This window comes from Ips typographus, linkage group LG8 (genome assembly GCF_016097725.1).
Source record: "Ips typographus isolate SLU linkage group LG8, UJ_Ityp_2.0, whole genome shotgun sequence".
NCBI classification, from domain to species: Eukaryota; Metazoa; Arthropoda; class Insecta; order Coleoptera; family Curculionidae; genus Ips; species Ips typographus.
Genome location: NC_138429.1, coordinates 8214544 through 8233077, shown reverse-complemented (window position 1 = coordinate 8233077; position 18534 = coordinate 8214544). Strand labels below are relative to the sequence as shown.

At 32.8% G+C, this 18534-nt stretch overlaps 1 protein-coding gene across 3 annotated transcripts in view; it reads right to left on the bottom strand.

The window, feature by feature from the left end:
- Positions 1-115: 115 nt before the first annotated feature.
- Positions 116-18534, bottom strand: part of Tpst (tyrosylprotein sulfotransferase) — a 77797-nt gene continuing 59378 nt past the window's right edge. For all 3 annotated transcript variants that reach the window (XM_081984964.1, XM_081984965.1, XM_081984966.1), the window contains 3 exons: positions 2116-2667; positions 727-904; positions 116-672 (listed from right to left, as the gene is read on the bottom strand). In XM_081984964.1, coding sequence (XP_081841090.1) covers positions 532-672; positions 727-904; positions 2116-2667 — 871 coding nt within the window. In that variant the 3' untranslated portion in view covers positions 116-531. The remainder of the gene's footprint in view (positions 673-726; positions 905-2115; positions 2668-18534) is intronic.

Sequence of the window (18534 nt, the reverse complement as noted above, 5' to 3'; positions counted from 1 at the left end):
TATAAATCAAAAATACGGAAGTTAAGGGGGTGGTCAAAATTCAATCAATCACCCTGTACATTGGAGAAAATTGCAATTCGTAGAAAAGGGTGAGGGCGGACAAAAAATCAACAAGTTTTTATACAACTTTTATTAAACACAACATTTTCATTTAATAAAATTTATAAATACCTAAATGATATTTTTTAAGTAATATGGTCCAAATACAACGGTCAAACTTTTTCGTCTTTCTGTCATTATCGTTGATACTGAAAGCGTTTAAAATTAAATAGCAGGACTAGAAGTGGCACAATAATAAAGTGTAATATAGGACAGAATAAAAAACAGTTTACAAATTTAAATTTCTTATTGACACATACGTACACCTCTGTTCCTAGTTTGTGATTAGTTAAGAAAAAGCAGCAAAAGCTACTTTTTTTTACCAATCATTTAAATTTCACGCAAACGCTTTACATATAGACTTAGTATAATAAAGATTCGTTTCGATAAAGTTCGACCAGTGTAAAGCTTAAAAACTAAAATGCCCGTAAATCACGTCAAACTCGGATTGTCACTCGGATCTTTGTCCATGTCCTTGTCCCCGCCATTGTCCCAGCCCAAACTGAACATCTCTTTGGCTTTTCGCTCCCACACGTTTTTGTTGCGTTGGATATCTTTTGTTTTCTCAGCCACCTAATATCAAAGATAATCTTAATTATGTTTAATTTATTGCTGGAATTTATTTACCTGTTCGTCGGGTTTGCCATAATTAGGAGGGTTTGAGTAGGGATCGTATCCCAAAACGGAAAGCATCGGAGCAATTTCTGCCATATCTCTCACCACATCTTCCGGAATGTTACCCACCCATTTAGTCAGTGCTTCCAGGTTTACTGGCTTGATTACTTGATCCGATGAACGTTCCACTCTGAAAAAAATATCGTTACAATTCCTGTACAAATTTTTCAAAGTAATTGAATTTCGTGTAAAATAAAACGACTGAACGAGACTTTAATCAATGTGGAGACCGGGTTAAGTTTTCATTAACTTCCGAGTATCAGGTCCAAATTGGCCAATTCAATTTGTTTTGTCGGTTCTTTAACCGAGAGCAACTTTTACAATCTTATTGCCTGTTGCAATTTGGGAGTTGGTATTAAACCTGACGAATAATAAAAAGTTAATTTGTTAGCTCGTATAACTTCATTTGTTTCCTCCACGCTTATAATAGCGTTATTCTCTGGTGAGTTTTTGTTCGTTTAGATGCTGTACAGGGTTGAAAATTGGATACAATTTCTTTTGTAAGCGACACTTAATGCATGAAAATATTTCTACAAAAATTCCTGTCAAGTCTGATTTACTTTGATATTATTCCCTGCTTCTACTGTACGAAACTTTCACCAAATTCCCCTTATTCAGGCAGGTAAAGTTTTTTAACAATGATATCGGAACTTTACCAATAAACTTCAACCGACTTTGTTTCGAGTTTTGTTCTTTACACAGTTTAACCACTTTTCGCATTTTAAATTAATCTACTTTGCACTACGTTACCTGAGTAAATTGTGTTGAACTTTTTAGATTTGATTTTCAAATATTGTCATTTTAGCTCTGTTATGTAGTTATTGAAATGTGATCTATTGCAAACCAACACTAAATTTATACGTCCAGTCTGTATTATTTATACATGTGAGCTGTAAATTCGTAATGGCAATATCTATTATTTAATACCAATTATAGTCTGCAATACCAGTTTCGTAAAACGACCAATAAATTCATGAGAAATATTGTTATTCATTCTACTTCAAGGAATTTTGAAAATTGGCTTTTTTTAGTTAACTACTTTCAAATTAATAGTATTACAGTAAGTACGAAAAGTAGCTCATTTTCAGGTTAATTTTTATTAACAAACACTTTTACCATTGGTGAAAGAAAAGAGTACAGCAGAGAAAACCTCCATCATTAAAAACTAATTCAAACTTGTTTCATACAGTTGGACCGGGGTTAATAAGTTCCTTAAGACCTTACTCTTATTTTTCCGCTTTTCCGAGAAAAACTTGTAATTTCGAATCGCGTTACCGCAAGCGGAATGGAAGTATATTATTTGAAACAGTCTAACAATTTAAAATAAAAGTGGCAGCTTACTTGCTCAGACTAATTCCATTATTAATGAAATCTTCGTGATGCAAAACGGACTCGTTCCAAGGAATGTCTAAGAATTTGAGAACTTTTTCCATCCATTCTTTAGGGTGTAGCACCAATTGTTCGTACGGTACACGCAAACACTTGTCCTTGCCCATTTCTCTACATTGATTGTTCATCGCCTCGACTGCACTGTTCCACTTCTTCAAGCACTGACGATAACTAGTCAGATCGAAACCTGTGATCGTCACTTTGCGCGTGATTATGGAATGAGCGGTGGCACGACCGTCGCGCACCATAAATATAAACTTGGCATTCGGGAATAAGTCTAGAACGTAGCTGCCCATTTTGATCAGGAGCGGATCTTTGTTACACAACCGCGGAGCTGGTTCTCCGTGTTTTGCGATAATTTCCATAGTAAAGGCCGCTATGGCCGAGTTCAGCACGTCACTGGTGATGCCCGCTTGTTCCAGTCTCATTGATTCCTTTTCCGATTTAAGCCAGTGGAATCGTAGCTGAAGAAGACGGGGAATCACTCGAGTTTCTTGACCACATCTAAAAAAATTAATTTGATTGAAATACACGAGAGAGAAATTTCAAAATTGCCCATAGAAACTCAATGGCAAAAACAGAGAACCATTAAGTCAATGGGCTATAAACTATTTGAATATACATTTTATAGCTTCATAGGTTCCTGATTTGACAGTTTGCAACATTTTCACGTATGAAAGTAGCTTCAACAGCTTCACGTCACATTACTGTCAAAAATCTTCCTCATGGAACTGTAGAAAATATTTAATATGAAAGTTTTGACATTTTACAGCTTCAAGATTTTGATAGTTTCCAAGTTTATAATAAATTGAAATATTCTCAAAACAAAAAAAACGTCACTACTGTCATAGACTAAATGATAAGTATAGACAAACAGTGGCATTGGAACTGAAAATTAATTTAAGTAAGCAGCGTAAGATGGCACCACTAAACGCATATTTGCGTAATTTTAAAGCCAGACACAATTCCGATCTTTTGACTGTTGAAAAAAATCAGTTTTAATGCGGCGTTGTCTAGTTGTCAAATCACATTTTTTGTTTTGTTTCTAGGCAAAAAATAACAGATTTTATGTGTGTTTCCTTTAATTATTATTGTGTTTCACTTTGTTGTATTTTTAGTTTAGTTATTTGTTATTAGTTTATTTTTAATATTCATCAAGGGTTATTTTATACTTAATACATTATGAATTCCATGTTTAATCTTATGACAGTCACGTGACCATTTGTACCTTAAAATGAGTCACGAGATTTAGAGTTAACGGTCACGTAATCTTTAAAATTAAATGTAATTATTGAAAATAGTCACGTGACCCGTCAAATAATATTTTGTCATTTACAGTCTTCAGGGTTTCGTTTTGGCATTAAAAAAGGGTCACGTGACCTTTAAAAATAAAATTTGAGTATTGAAAATCGTCATGCGATTTTATAAACTGTAGAAACAGTCACGTGACTCTTCAAATAATATTTTTAACATCTAAAACAGTCCACGTTACCTTTAGGATTCCGGTTTGACGTGAAAACGTTTTAAATTGAAAATGGTCAATTTGCACTATAAAGAGAGTAACGTGTGTCTTTAAAAATATCAGTTTAAACTGAAAAACAAGTACGTGATCCTTTAAAGAACATTTTGACATTTAAAACTGTCATGTGACATTATAAAATCCATTTTTCATCTTAAAAGAATCACGTGACCTTTATAATCCGTTTTGAAGTTAAAAAAGAGTCACATGGACTAAAAAAAATTAAATTTGAGTATTGAAAATCGTCACCTGACCATTTGCACTGTAAAGAAGGTCACGTGTCATTATTTCGCTATTTACAGTCACGTGATCTTCAGGATTTCGGTTTGGATTAAAAAAGAGTCACGTGACTTTTAAATATATGTTTGATTATTGAAAATCGTTATGCGACTTTATGAATGTCTAAAAAGAATCACGTCACACTTCAAATAATGCTTTTGATAAAAAAGGGTCACGTGACCTTTAAAAATATATGTATTATTGAAAATCGTCACGTGACTCTTCAAATAATATTCTGACATCTAAGACAGTCACGTGGCCTTTAGGATTTCGTTTTGACGTTAAAATAATTGAAAATTGTCACGAGGCCATTTGCATTGTAAAGAAGGTCACGTGTTTTTAAAAATATCAGTTTAAACTGAAAAACGATTACGTAATCCTTCAAATGACATTTTAACATTTAAAACTGTCATGTGGCATTACAAATTCCGTTTTTAATCTTAAAAGAGTCACGTGACCTTCAGGATCTGTTTTGACGTTAAAAAAGTCACGAGATTTGAAAACAAAATTCTAAACATAAAAACTGTCACGTGACGTTAAAAATGACATTTTAATCTTACAAATAGATACGTGATTTAGTGTATCAGTTTAAAACTAAAAAAACGGTCACGTGACCTTCAGGATTCTGTTTTGACGTTAAAAAAAGAGTCCTGTGACTTTTAAAATTAATAGAATATTTATTATCGATACCTCAAACCACAAATTCGTTGAGAGTTTTGAGTAACTTAACTCAAATTATTTGAAAAAATCAAGTTTTCTTACGCAGTTCAGATGGGATAGCAAAAGAAAGCGGATTTTAGGAAATACTGCAAAAGTTGGCAACTGTGTCTGCAATGACGAGTTGTATTAGCGCCATCTCTTAGAGTTTACCTACAACTGTTGTAGTTGTTTAAAATAAACAGGGGGGAAATTTTTTCCAGACCTGGCAACACTGGTTGATTTGAATACTTAACCTAAAAATTCCAAAAAGATTGTAAACAGTCTATATTCATTGCCCTATTTAAACAGCCAACAGCATGTAACGTAGCAAACCAAACATAATTACGGTCCAGTGGAATAACGATCATCATATGCTAATAAGTTATGAATTATTACTTTAATAAATCATTTAAACCGAAAATAATGGATGGAAATTGATATGTTATACAGGTAATGCGAAATATAAATTACGTATCTCAATCCGCTTTGATTTGTTAGCCTGTAAAAGTTTCAAGGAGCTCGAAATTGCATCGGTTTTTACATTCCTTGCATTACTTTGTGCTTTTGAAAAACGACAAGTAGAAACGAAACTTGTCTTTCCATTGACTTCAATCGGAGAAATCTAAAATTGGACTCGAGAAACTCGATCTGCCTTGAAAACAGTCCATTCGAGAAGCTTTGGTATTTTAAATTTAATCTGTTTTAAAGTTTTTGAAGTGAAACGTTTCTTATCCGGACTATTACAAAGGTTTTTGTGTTATTTGAACATGAAATATTTCCAGCTCCAAGAAATCCTTCTTTTACGAGTGAATGTAATCTTATAATGCGCTTTTTGCCTCTCTTAAAGTCCGACTTCATCTGATTAATGGACGACAAACAAGCAAACAGAGACACGATATCAATCTTTTTCATTACACCACGTCGAAAAAGAGTTGTGAACCGTACTCTTTATAGAGTCAATCCGTTTTAAAACGCTCCGGAAAATTAATTAGATTCATGTGGTGGTTTTCCAATTTATATAGGATGTGTTATATCATGTCACTGACAGTTTCAAATTTTTGCTTCTATTAATTTTTTTTTAATCTCCTGGAAGTATAGACAATCAGATGTATTGACAAAGATTTATTTGGGTATAATGACTGAACGGTCGTTAATAATTTTAGAGGTAAAAAATATTCGGGGGATATTAATTTGGATTGAATTTTGATCATATTGGAGTTCAATTAATCTAATTGGATTAAAAAGTGTCAGTTTGGGTTTAAACGAAATTTTAGCGTTAATTATTTGTGTATATAAAAACTTACTTGACAACAGACAATTTTCATTTCATTTCCATTTTGTCCTGAACAAGGGCTTCCGCAAGGTTCACCACTTTCGCCTTTCTTATATAATATCTACTGTCATGATATATACAACCAGCGATTTCAAAATAAAAAACACATAAACGATACAGCTTATATTTTACAGTATACGCGGACGACACGGCACTCGTTACACATGATAAAACTATTAAAAAAAGCAGTAGAAAGATTTCAGACAATGACGGATTGCACAATGGCGTGGTTTTACAAATGGAGACACAACACCTAACGCTACTAAAAATCAACTCCTACTTTCCAACCATAAAATTACACCGGACTCACCAACAATCTCAGCAGATGGTCAAAGAACTATCCCTAAAAATGACATTAAATATTTTAGAATGACTATAGACAACAAAGTGAAATTCACTAAACATGTAAAAAATACAAGAACAAAACATTTTAGATCACTAACTTAACAAAAATAAAAGTATCAGTAACAAAACTGCAATACAAATTTACAAATCCATCTGCAGACCACTTCTAGACTATGGAAACATACTAATGGCAAACTCAACTCCGAAAACTAAACAACACATACAAACAACGGAACAAATTGCATTAAGACTAATCACAAAAATTAGACACCCTGAAAACCCATTACACAACCCTTCTAACGAACTTCTCTATGAACGCACGAAAATTACACGAATTAGCGAAAGACTACTACAAATTCAAGCAAAATGGAAAGACAACAGATATAACTGGACAATATTAAACCCACTCTGTATAATGCGACAAACAAGACAATCCCGATTCCATTTTCCTGCTCAATCCTTGATAGAACACTTTCAAGCATAAATTATTATATTAAATTTATCCTTTTTTTTGTAAATTTTTTTTAACATGTAAATATTTATGTAAATACATTTATTTCTGTAACATTGGCAGAAAGACCATTGTAGGTCGATAGCCGTTTTCCTCGGAAATAAAGTTTGCTTATAAACCAGGTGTCCAAGAGCACCCTGGACCTAGGAGATTAACATGGGAAAACACTTTTGATTTTTTTGCGCCTGTAGGGTTGATTTGATTGAAAAATCGTATTAAAAAAAACAATGACCTGTTTATCCGTATATACAGGGCGATCCAGTTTTAAATGTCAATAATTCACCACAGACTTTAGTTTTGAAAATTGACTTAGAAACCAGTAAATTTACTTTGGAACTGTGAAAATTTACTTGAGAGGCTTAGAAACTATCTTTGTAGTCAGATAAGTTGAAAAACTTGTGAAAACTGACTTGTAGCCATGAAAAACTACTTTATCTAGAATTTTTTACAACAAATTCACACATTTCAACCTTGAAAATTGACTTGGACCAAAAAGTGACTCTGAACTAATTAAAAGTGACATCAAAAGCTTAAATTTTGCATTTGAAGTAAGTTTTCATAATTTGAAAATACATTTCAATATTTTAGTCTTGAAAATAGTCTTAAATACAGGATATTGATATTATATTCATGAAAATTGACTTGAAGACTAACTTTTCAGGTTTTTTTTTTTACTTTGCTTTTCATTTTCTTAGAACTCTGGACTATTTTTAGGGCTTTGAAACTGCTTTCAGCTTGGGAAATTGAGTTTTAGGCTTATCTTCAAGAAGTTTTTGCCATAGCAGACTTAAAAAAACTATTTCTACATTTTTCGTAGGCTTAATTATGCCATTTCATGCTTTGTCAGTATTAATTTGACTTGAAAAAGAGAATTTGAGACTGAAAAATCGAATTTTAAACTATTTTTTATAGTAAAAGTTAAGTTTCAGACTCTTCATTGATGAAAGTAAACAATTTTGGCATTAAATGCTACGATATTAGTCTTAGACTAATTTTATTCTAAAAATTAAAGTTTGACTGTCTGTCAGTTGTAGCAAAAAAAACGATTTTCAAAACTGAATTTTGGAGGTCTGTGTTTTCCTTAGGAAGCGTTCTTCAGGAAAATGACATAATGCGTGTCAAATTAATTTTTGATGGGCTATCGATTGGTGAATTATTGACATTTAAAACTGGACCACCCTGTATAATTGTGTATATACAGAGTGTCCCATAAGTAATGGTAGATAATTTAATGACGTATTTATTAGAGTCAAATTAATTCGATTTAGCACAACTTACCTCAGACAAAAAGTTAACACAAACAGAAATACAAGGGGTCAAAGTTTTTTAAAATGCATTTTTTCACTTAACACGTGCTCCCCTTGGAGTTTCTTGCTAAAATTAGGTATTTGATGGTGCCAAATTTGATTATCTACTCAGTTTTAAGCAAGCTTATAGAGGTCACCATCTAAAACCAGTGATTTGCTTTAAAATCACTCTAACTTTTTTCTGGTAAGGCGAAGTAACAACCTAAATCTGAGTATCGGTTTTCCAATATTTTTTTAACAAAAAAGGTATACTTAGTCTGCATCCTTAAGATCAACAGTTTACGAGATATTTGCAATTAAAGTATTCGGTGCCAAACATGATTGTAATTTGTAATCTTCTTGGAGGATGGAACCTTAGATTATTTCTCATTACAAGTGAGAAATTACTTAAACAAAAATTTTCTGAATCGTTGAATTGGTCGGAGAAGCCAAATATCATGAGGAGAACCAAGTTCGAAAATTGGTCCTCCAGATTTTTACCTGAAGCATTTTGTGTATGAAGAAATAATAGATAACCAAGGCAAGTTATTAATTTCAACTTAAAATGCTGTTGAGACATTTAATAACAATAATAGACAGTTACTTCAACCAATTTAAAAAAAAATTATAAATGCATTGAGGTCAATATTTTAATTGCAAAAAACTCGAAAACCGTTTGTTTTTGGGATACTTACTAGGTATACCTTTTTTGGCAAGAAGGTATTGGATATTCGGGTTACAGCTGTCACTTGGCTATACCAGAAAAAAGTTATGTCGATTTTAAAGCAAATTATTTTCTGCAGGTGGTTTAAAACTGCGTTGATAATTTTCTATCTTCAAAAACCCCCGAATATCTAATTTTACCAAGAAACTGCAAGTTATTCATGAGTAATTTTAAAAAGACCATTTTAAAAAAATAATTTTGACCCCCTGTATTTCTGTTTTCGTTGACATTTTTTATTGTTGATTAAAAATTGTTGAATTATTTTGGTCTCTTAAATCCGCTATTAAATTATTTACCATTATTTATGGGACACCCTGTATATAATCCTTTTAATCATTAATCCAATATAATGTCAACTGCTAGAATCCTACAATATTTAAAAAAAATTCAATGGTTATCCAGACCACACCATAATAATTCATTATTAATTAATTGATAAGGACAATTCAACTGAAATAATTTCATAATGGTGGTTATACCAACTCGTTTTAAATAAAACACCCTGTATATTTTTGCACTTTTGGATTCTACGACAAATTCTAGACATATTTTATATACAGGGTGATTCAAAAGTTGGGGCTTTCCTTTCACCTGCGAATAGGGCTTCAAAAAACAAGGTTCAAGGTTAAAAACAATTTTTTTTGAAATGTGAATAATAACGAAGATACAGGGTGTCAAAATTTTACTGAAAAAACGAAAATAAAAAATAACTAACTTAATTTTAACTAACTGACAGGTTATTTCCTATCAACACACATTAACAATTTTTTTTTTTTAATTTTTTAACTTTTTTAGTTTTTGAGATATTTCAACTCGAAAATTGTGTCACTTTATGTGAGTTTGCAGCGTTGTTGCTAAGTTTGAAGCCTTGTGAAACTGTATTTTGCACTCCAATATAGATTTTTTATATATCATTAGAAAGAGGATGAAAAATGTTACAAACTGTTGGTTAAGCGAATTTTCTAACTTTTTCAGTTTTTGAGAAATTTCAATTCGAAAATTGTGTCACTTTTTGTGAGTTTCCAGCGTTGTTGCCAGGTTTGAAGCCTTGTGAAGCTGTAATTTGCACTCCAATCTAGATTTTTTATATATTATTAGAAAGAGGATAAAAAATGTTACAAAATGTCGGTTAAGCGAATTTTCTAACTTTTTCAGATTTTGAGAAATTTCAATTCAAAAATTGTGTCACTTTTTGTGAGTTTGCAGCGTTGTTGCAAGGTTTGAAGCATTGTGAAGCTGTAATTTGCACTCCAATCTAGATTTGTTATATATCATTAGAAAGAGGATGAAAAATGTTACAAAATGTCGGTTAAGCGAATTTTCTAACTTTTTCAGTTTTTGAGAAATTTCAATTCGAAAATCGTGTCACTTTATGTGAGTTTGCAGCGTTGTTGCTAAGTTTGAAGCCTTGTGAAGCTGTAATTTGCACTCCAATCTAGATTTTTTATATATCATTAGAAAGAGGATGAAAAATGTTACAAAATGTCGGTTAAGCGAATTTTCTAACGTTTTCAGTTTTTGAGAAATTTCAATTCGAAAATTGTGTCACTTTTTGTGAGTTTGCAGCGTTGTTGCTAAGTTTGAAGTCTTGTGAAGCTGTAATTTGCACTCCAATATAGATTTTTTATATATCATTAGAAAGAGGATGAAAAATTTTACAAAATGTCGGTTAAGCGAATTTTCTAACTTTTTCAGTTTTTGAGAAATTTCAATTCGAAAATTGTGTCACTTTTTGTGAGTTTGCAGCGTTGTTGTCAGGTTTGAAGCCTTGTGAAGCTGTAATTTGCACTCCAATCTAGATTTTTTATATATCATTAGAAAGAGGATGAAAAATGTTACAAAATGTCGGTTAAGCAAATTTTCAAAGATTTTCAGTTTTTGAGAAATTTCAATTAAAAAGTTGTGTCACTTTTTGTGAGTTTGCCAGGTTTGAAGCCTTGTAACGCTGTAATTTGTTCTCCAATCTAGATTTTCTATATATCGTTGAAAAGATGATAAAAAATGCTATAAAATGTCGATAGTATACACCCTGTATCTTCGTTATTGTTCATATTTCAAAAAAGCTTCAAACGAAAAAAAACCTTATTTTTTGAAGCCCTATTCGCAGGTGAAAGGAAAGCCCCAACTTTAGAATCACCCTGTATAATGTCATGTGATATACCTAGCTGTAACTGTTTCTGAGATATTTACCATTTTATGTGAAATTTGACATTTTTGTAATACCTAAAACAATAATTGTAATTTTTGCATATCAGAAAACGGCTTTTTCTTTGTTTTTGTGTTTTGTCGTGTTAAACAAGACTGGTCCTAACAGTGGGTGCAGAAAAATGTCTGGAAAAATGATACGGAGTAGTCAAAAATTTCAGTCAAACTTTTCAAATAAAACACCCCTATTTATACATAGACTAGTATCTTCTTCCTCGTCTAACATGTTATTTATTTGAATAAATTATTCTTAGTATTTGTGAGTATTTGTTCATATTTTATGAGAAAACTTTTAACGGACTGCATCATTTCCGTCGACATTTCAATAAAAACGAAAATGTAAAAGAGTTTTATCCGTTTACACACTGTCGCTCGTATTGTTCCCTACACGTGTTATAACTCCATATTATTTCAAACACATTCGTTTTTATATTCCTGAAGAGGAAAAACACACTTGAGCGGAAGTTTTTCCTTTAAGCTGCTTTTCGGGACGAGTCGACGATAAAAGAGACTATAGGGAATTCAAAACTTGAAAAAACATCCAAATTTAATTTAGCAACACCTGAATTTTTTGCATTAAATTGGAACAGTAATTTATACTCCATAGATAAAGTAAAAAGGTTGCTCTTATAATGTGAAAATCCTCCCTATAAACCATTCACTTCATTTCTCATTGCTGACATTTTCCGGCTGCATCTTCAAAGCTTTTCGCTCCATATTGGGGGCCCATTGTCTTGACACCGTCTCGCAGAAAGCTCACGATGTGCGACAGGCTCTCTAAAGTGCACTTAAATTCCTTTTGTCATTGAAAGTAATAAAAATAGCATCGTTTTCAAATTAAATTACTTTCTTGCTAAATAAGCCCAATATGTCTTGAGTATTAACGAAAGACCACCATCAATCACAACTTTTCCAAATGCGACATTTGGAATCCCACCAAAACTTTGATTCCCAATCGGGATTTGTTTCTTTGAAGGGAAAAAGGGTCACTTTGACGTCGTAGATCCGGAAATGTTACAAATTGAGGTATTTGTGAAAAAAGGGCCCGTCCTAATCTATTGAGTGGGGTCTAAGAGCACTCCAGATAATGGCTCAACGTTATAGTGAATTAAACATGACGGACTTTTTTTTATTACTCCAAGACGTATGTTTTTACTCAAGCAATTACTTTATCCAGGAAAACTGTTTAAATTGCCCGATTAATTAAACCTCGTTTAAATTGGTAAGACCGTTTCGCTAAAATGGCGAATTTGTCTCGCTAATATATTAATCGGGCAAAATGCGTATTCAACAGCCTGGCTCTCCACGGACAAATAACCGAGCTGAAATATCTGAGTAATTTGGGATGATTCGTTCCGGCCATTTGTTTTAAACGTAAAGCGGCATTTCCATTATGGCTGCGACAATCTTGGGACCTCCACCATTTAATTAATGACGTTTCAAGTATTCCAATAAACTGAAACCATTTACGAACGTATTTGGTTAGAGAAAGGAGGAATACAGTTAAAATTCCTCTTCAGGTATCGTTTAGAATAGTTGTTGAAAAAACGAACTTAGTTTATATCAAAAAAGTCAAATATACCTTGCATCGTATCACTGTTTTAACACAACAATGATAAAAAACTAAATTAAACCTTATTAACATTCATTTTGTTTCTAAAAAATGAAGGAATGTCTGTGGCTAATGGCTAGATGTCTAAAATAAAGCTAACTTTGATCAAAAATATCTGAAAAACAAGACACTTTTTGGGTCACTGTGTAGCCCTCAGTGAGCGCAATCCACTAATCAAAAATTATACAGATTGTCCTATTTGAAATGCTTGACAGAGCCATATTTACACAAACTCTCTGTATGGACACCACTTTACTAAAAGTCGGTTTTAGACAGTTCAGTTAAAGTTGTGGATAAGTGTGGAATGTTGGCAGTTTCACAAAAATGATATAAGTAAGGAAGAATTTACTTATAAACAAAACACTGTTTTAGTGGGATTTACTATTGTTCCAAACAATGGTGGGAAAGAGAAATAAACTTTATGGACATGTATTTCTTAAAATTAAAAGAGATAATATTTTGTAAATGTCTTAAGATATAGTTAGACCTCTTGTTGTGTTAAGGCTCAATTGTGTATAGGTCAAGTTCTAAAATTACCCTAGTAAAACTTTAAAATTTAACTGAAACTTGTTTAAGAAACGTTTACCCAAATCAGTCAAAATGATTGATGATTAAAAACCTTAAGGTCCATTTTTTTTAAAATCCTGTCAATAGGGACAAATTTCCTTTGAAACGAATCACGAGCCTTAAAGGGATTTACTGTTGTAACAAACAATGTTGAGAGACAAAATTCACCCTTATTTACAGCTCAACTTAAAACATCATCATTGTGAGTTCAGGGTGGTTGAACCACTCAAATTAACCGTCTTGAGCTCCTCTTTCCAGTGGTACAAAGCAAAAAATTCTAACTAAAAAATTGCGTACAGGGTGACCGAAAACAGTCAGTCACCATACTTTTCATGCCCACCTTGCATACTGGAAGCAAAAACGGTCCGTATTGAGTTAAGGAGTTAATTATAAACATTTTTGATCTCCAGCAAATGTTTCGTAACTTTTCAAATCAGTTGGAATTGTGATCTAAAATTGAACACCCTGTAACTTGGTTATTTTTAGGAGTTCAGGGTGGTTGAACCACTTAGAAGAACCGTATTAAGCTCCTCTTTCCAGTGGTGTCAACCAAAAAAATCTTTCTTAAAAATTGTGTACAGAGTGACCAAAAACAGTGAATCATCATATTTTCACCACCAAATGTTTAAAAGACGTTGTTCTTAAGGTTAACTAGAAGCTTTAGTGAAAGTGAATGAATGAATTAATTAACATAATAATAAAATTGTTCAATCTAAAATAAAGAGAATAATACAGTAACAGCCATTTACACTTACTGTACACAATTGGATTGAACTTGAAACACTTGACTGTGGTAAAGTGTCTTTTGTAGTCGACAAAAGCAGAATGTATAAATAGAGAACAAAAGAAATTGCCTCTTGAAAAAGTAGCTCATTTTCTATTGTACTCGGTTTTTAAAGTGGTGAAGCATATTTCCTGAGAGAATATTTTTCCAAACAATTACCCTAATTAAGCGCTGCTACTCCCGGAAAATCCTTAAAAAAGTTTGCATTGATACGCGTTCGATGCCTGAATGGAGTTTCCTTCAATATTCTGATCCGGACTTATTTCGGTTTTATTGTGTCGCCGTCAAAAGCAGAACGCAGTACGCGCTGGATATTATTCAAAACGAAACGGAACAAGTGCAACAAAGGCCATCCTTCTTTGTGTGCCGTTGAAGCGTCCAGAGCAGGTGCAAAGAACCTCAGGTGACAAAAGAGACCTGCGGGATTTGCGAACTTGAGTTATCCGGAAAGCCTTCGACAGTTTCGAAAATAGAGTTGGGAAAATGTATTTCCATTTACCCATTCCAAACATCCAATTTTATTAAATAACTTTGTTTTAACAGTTGTTGAACAGAAAATCGGGGACTGGTTGTAATCAATTTTTTCAGCTCGGATGTTATTTGATTTTTGGGGATCGACAAGCAAACAAATTGGTTTAAAATCGAAAATAGCAATAATCCAATTGTTATTTGTAATTGCTAAAGTTCAGACAACACTGTATGATTCGTTCTAACTGTGTTGCTAAGTTAAAGTATTTAATAGAGGTAGAATAATCGGTCAAAAAACGATAGATAACAGTAGAAGAATCTAATACAAATTTTTATTTTTTCAACTTGTTTCGAAAACTGTGTTTTGTTTGTAGATTTAAGCCAATTTTAACATTATTGACAATTATGACGTGGTTTTAGAAGATAATTTAACCAGACAGTCACGCGACCTACTTGAAGTTAGAAAATGACTTTTAAGCACATTTTCTATCCAATAACTTGAAAAATCATTGCAAAATAAAACAAGTGGATTTGGCATTTCACAATATACAGGGTTTTTCAATGAAAAGTAGCCACCCTGAATATCTTCCAAAATAATTTCTCTGTTAAAAAATGCTAAGACACGTCAACAAAGATTGCAAGGGGGACATCTTTTTACGTAGGATTTGAATTTCTGCCATCAGCCCCTTTGCCGCCATAGCCACCCCCACTAAGTTTTCAAATGGCACCATACCCTGTGTGGCACATCGTTGGAAAGGGTATTTTATAAGGAATTAATTGCCCTATTTTATTTGTACATTTGCTTTGAATTGAGACCAAAAAAAATAAAAAATACGTTTTGTGTTTATTTTTTGTTAACTGCAGAAATAATACAAATAGCGGTAATCATTTAATTAATGGCTCAAAATAACCTCCGTTAACTTCTATACAATAATACAAGCGACTGTGGAAGAGTTCGCGAACATTTGTGAGGACTTGCGGCGTCAGTTGTCGGCATTCATGTATTATTCTCTGCCTAAGGTCTGCAATATTGACCGGCTGTGTTGCATAGACTTTGAATGCCCCCATAGAAAAAAGTCCAACGGAGTGAGGTCGGGTGATCTCGCAGGCCATTCCATGGGACCACGTCTACCAATCCATCTTCCAGGAAATCGATTGTTCAGATATTCTCGAACGGGAAGTGAATAGTGTGGAGGTGCACCGTCTTGTTGGAAAATTAGTTGATTTTCAAATAAATTTTCATCATTTTCTAGTAGCTCTGTTATGGTCGGATCAACAGTGGTGTCAAGAAGCTCAAGATAAGTAGCGCCATTAAAATTACCGTCAATAAAAAACGGACCAACGATGTGGTCTCCTAAAATACCTGCCCAAACATTAAGTTTTTTCTGGATATTGGGTATGGGTTTCCCTAAACCAATGTGGATTCGTGTCTGACCAATACCTACAGTTATGCCTGTTCACTTCTCCATTCAAAAACATACACTCATCACTGAAGCAAATATTGTACAACAAGTTCACGTTGTTTGTCAGATTAGTAGACATAATTTCACAAAATTGTAGTCTTCTATCATAGTCATCTTCGTTTAATTCCTGAACCAATTTTACCTTATATGTATGGATGAAAATTGTGTTTTTTTTAAATTCTCCATACACTGCTTGTCGAAACACCCGATGCATGGGAAATTTGATTTAAAGACTGATTATTATCCATTGCAACGTGTCCCAAAACAGCAACTTCAATTGGTGCATTAATAATTTGTCTTTCAGGTTGATGTTTTTTGTTTGTCACTGAACCAGTTTCCATCAATTTTTGCATCAACTTTAAGACGTACTGATGACCAATTAATTTATCTGGATGGATTGCATTGAAAGCGTTATGTTTGAAATAAAAACGTACAATTTCTATTCTTTCGGCAGTCGTGTAAACCATATTGACAATGTTCCTTCAAAACGAACTTACAAGTTGACCGACTGAGGCAAAAACATGGAATGGAAAACAGGTATTCGGTAGTGTTACCGCAGTTTGACCAAAATAACAAAAAAATGTTTTTATTTTTTTTGGTCTCAATTCAAAGCAAATGTACAAATAAAATAGTGCAATTAATTCCTTATGAAATATCCTTTCCAACGATGTGCCACACAGGGTATGATGCCATTTGAAAACTTAGTGGGGGTTGCTATGGCGGCAAAAGGGCTGATGGCAGAAATTCAAATCCTACGTAAAAAGATGTCCCCCTTGCAATCTATGTTGACGTGTTACTTAGCATTTTTTAACAGAGAAATTATTTTGGAAGATATTCAGGGTGGCTACTTTTCATTGAAAAACCCTGTATGACATGTTTATTAAAAACGGTAAACATGACAACATTGCTTCCTGGTATTTCATGAAATGAACTGAAAGAATTTTTGTTTTTACCTAAAAACAAATAAAGCATTCGAGTGTCCCGCGGAAACAAAAACGTTCTTCTGTCCCGGAATTGTCGCAATCCCGGCGTCGCTAATTAAATTTCAAAAAAATGCAGAATCCGAACCGTAAATACCTCCAAAATGAAAAAGTCCGGACTAACGAGATGGAACTTCCGAGTGCTCTCATCCTTTTTTTCTGAATATGTTACCGTTCTTTCATTTCTACTTTCGAGAAGCATTAAGGACGACCCACTTGATTGTTTTTAGTATTTAATTACATTCTAAAGCAAGCATTTTTTGAACTTAATTCTAGAAGATAAAGGAGGTTACCGGAGGTTTTATTGTAATTGCACTGTGTAGCTTATTATAAACCGATTACTTACAGTAGTTATGGTTTATTTTTCCTAAAAACTCCTAGAATTGTGTGAAATTATAAAGCAATTTGTCACTCATTTTTAGTGCAAATAATTTACCTTGATTACTGAATTAAGTATAAAACATTCTTTGCTGTGCAAAGCCAAAAGAAAACCTTATAAAACAAAACAAAAATAAAATAAAATTTGCACTCTAGACATTAATCACATTATCATAAAAATACAACAAAATGAGCTAAAGCTCTCTAAGCCACATTTCTGTGATTTTAAAATGCAAAAAATACACAAAAAACAACCTATCCACGAATCAGAAAATCCTACTAGTGATGTTTATAATCCGTAATATTATTTTAAAACAGTTACAATTACTATATTCAAAACAAATATTTAAAATGACCGCAAATACAGTTCAAAAGGCATTATCAGACAGTAATAACGAGAATATGCGATATGCCACTGATTGATTTATGGACAAACCCCATAACGTGGCAATTATTGTGATAACGTTAAAATATTTCAAATTTCCGGTTTAATATGTGCATAAATAAACGGTTTGTTAACCGGAATTCCATACTATAGTAGAATGGCATTATGTTTAAAGTTAATACTAACATCCCAGCCTGGGTTTTTAATCAATAATTTTTTTTTTTAACGTGTCTCTGTTCTAACAGGAGTTACCATTGTACCAAGTAAAAACTTACCATAACTTTCTCTATCTGCATGTCTTCTAAACCGCAAATAATGCTGAATGAAATCAGGAGAGCTATAATTTCAGATTTCCCGAAGGCGTTCTCGTATTACGTTAAAGATACCTTGGCAAGATACATTCGTTAGATAAATCAGACGCGTTTTTGTAGTTTATTTGCAGCGATGTGGCACAAATTACTTTAAATGTGCAATTTGCGAGAAATTCAACATTCAGAAGGAAATTATGTAAATACTAATCCCGTAGTTGCAAAATGCTATCATAAATACAGCTTATTTAAGGTGAAAGAGCAGCAAATTTCTGTTTCATGTATGAAAATTTCAAAAGGAAAATGACTGAAAAAAAAAATTCTAATATTATAATAATGTTGTAAACCAAGCCATTTGATGTATTCAGCTTAATTTATTTTTATTAAGAATTAACACAGTTATTTGACTATAGATAGGAATCAAAAATGGATTTCAAGGTGTTTGAACTGATATATTGAATCACCCTGTAACTGTCAAAATAACCGGGTTATCTCATAAGTGGAAACTGTCAAAGTAAGTCATTT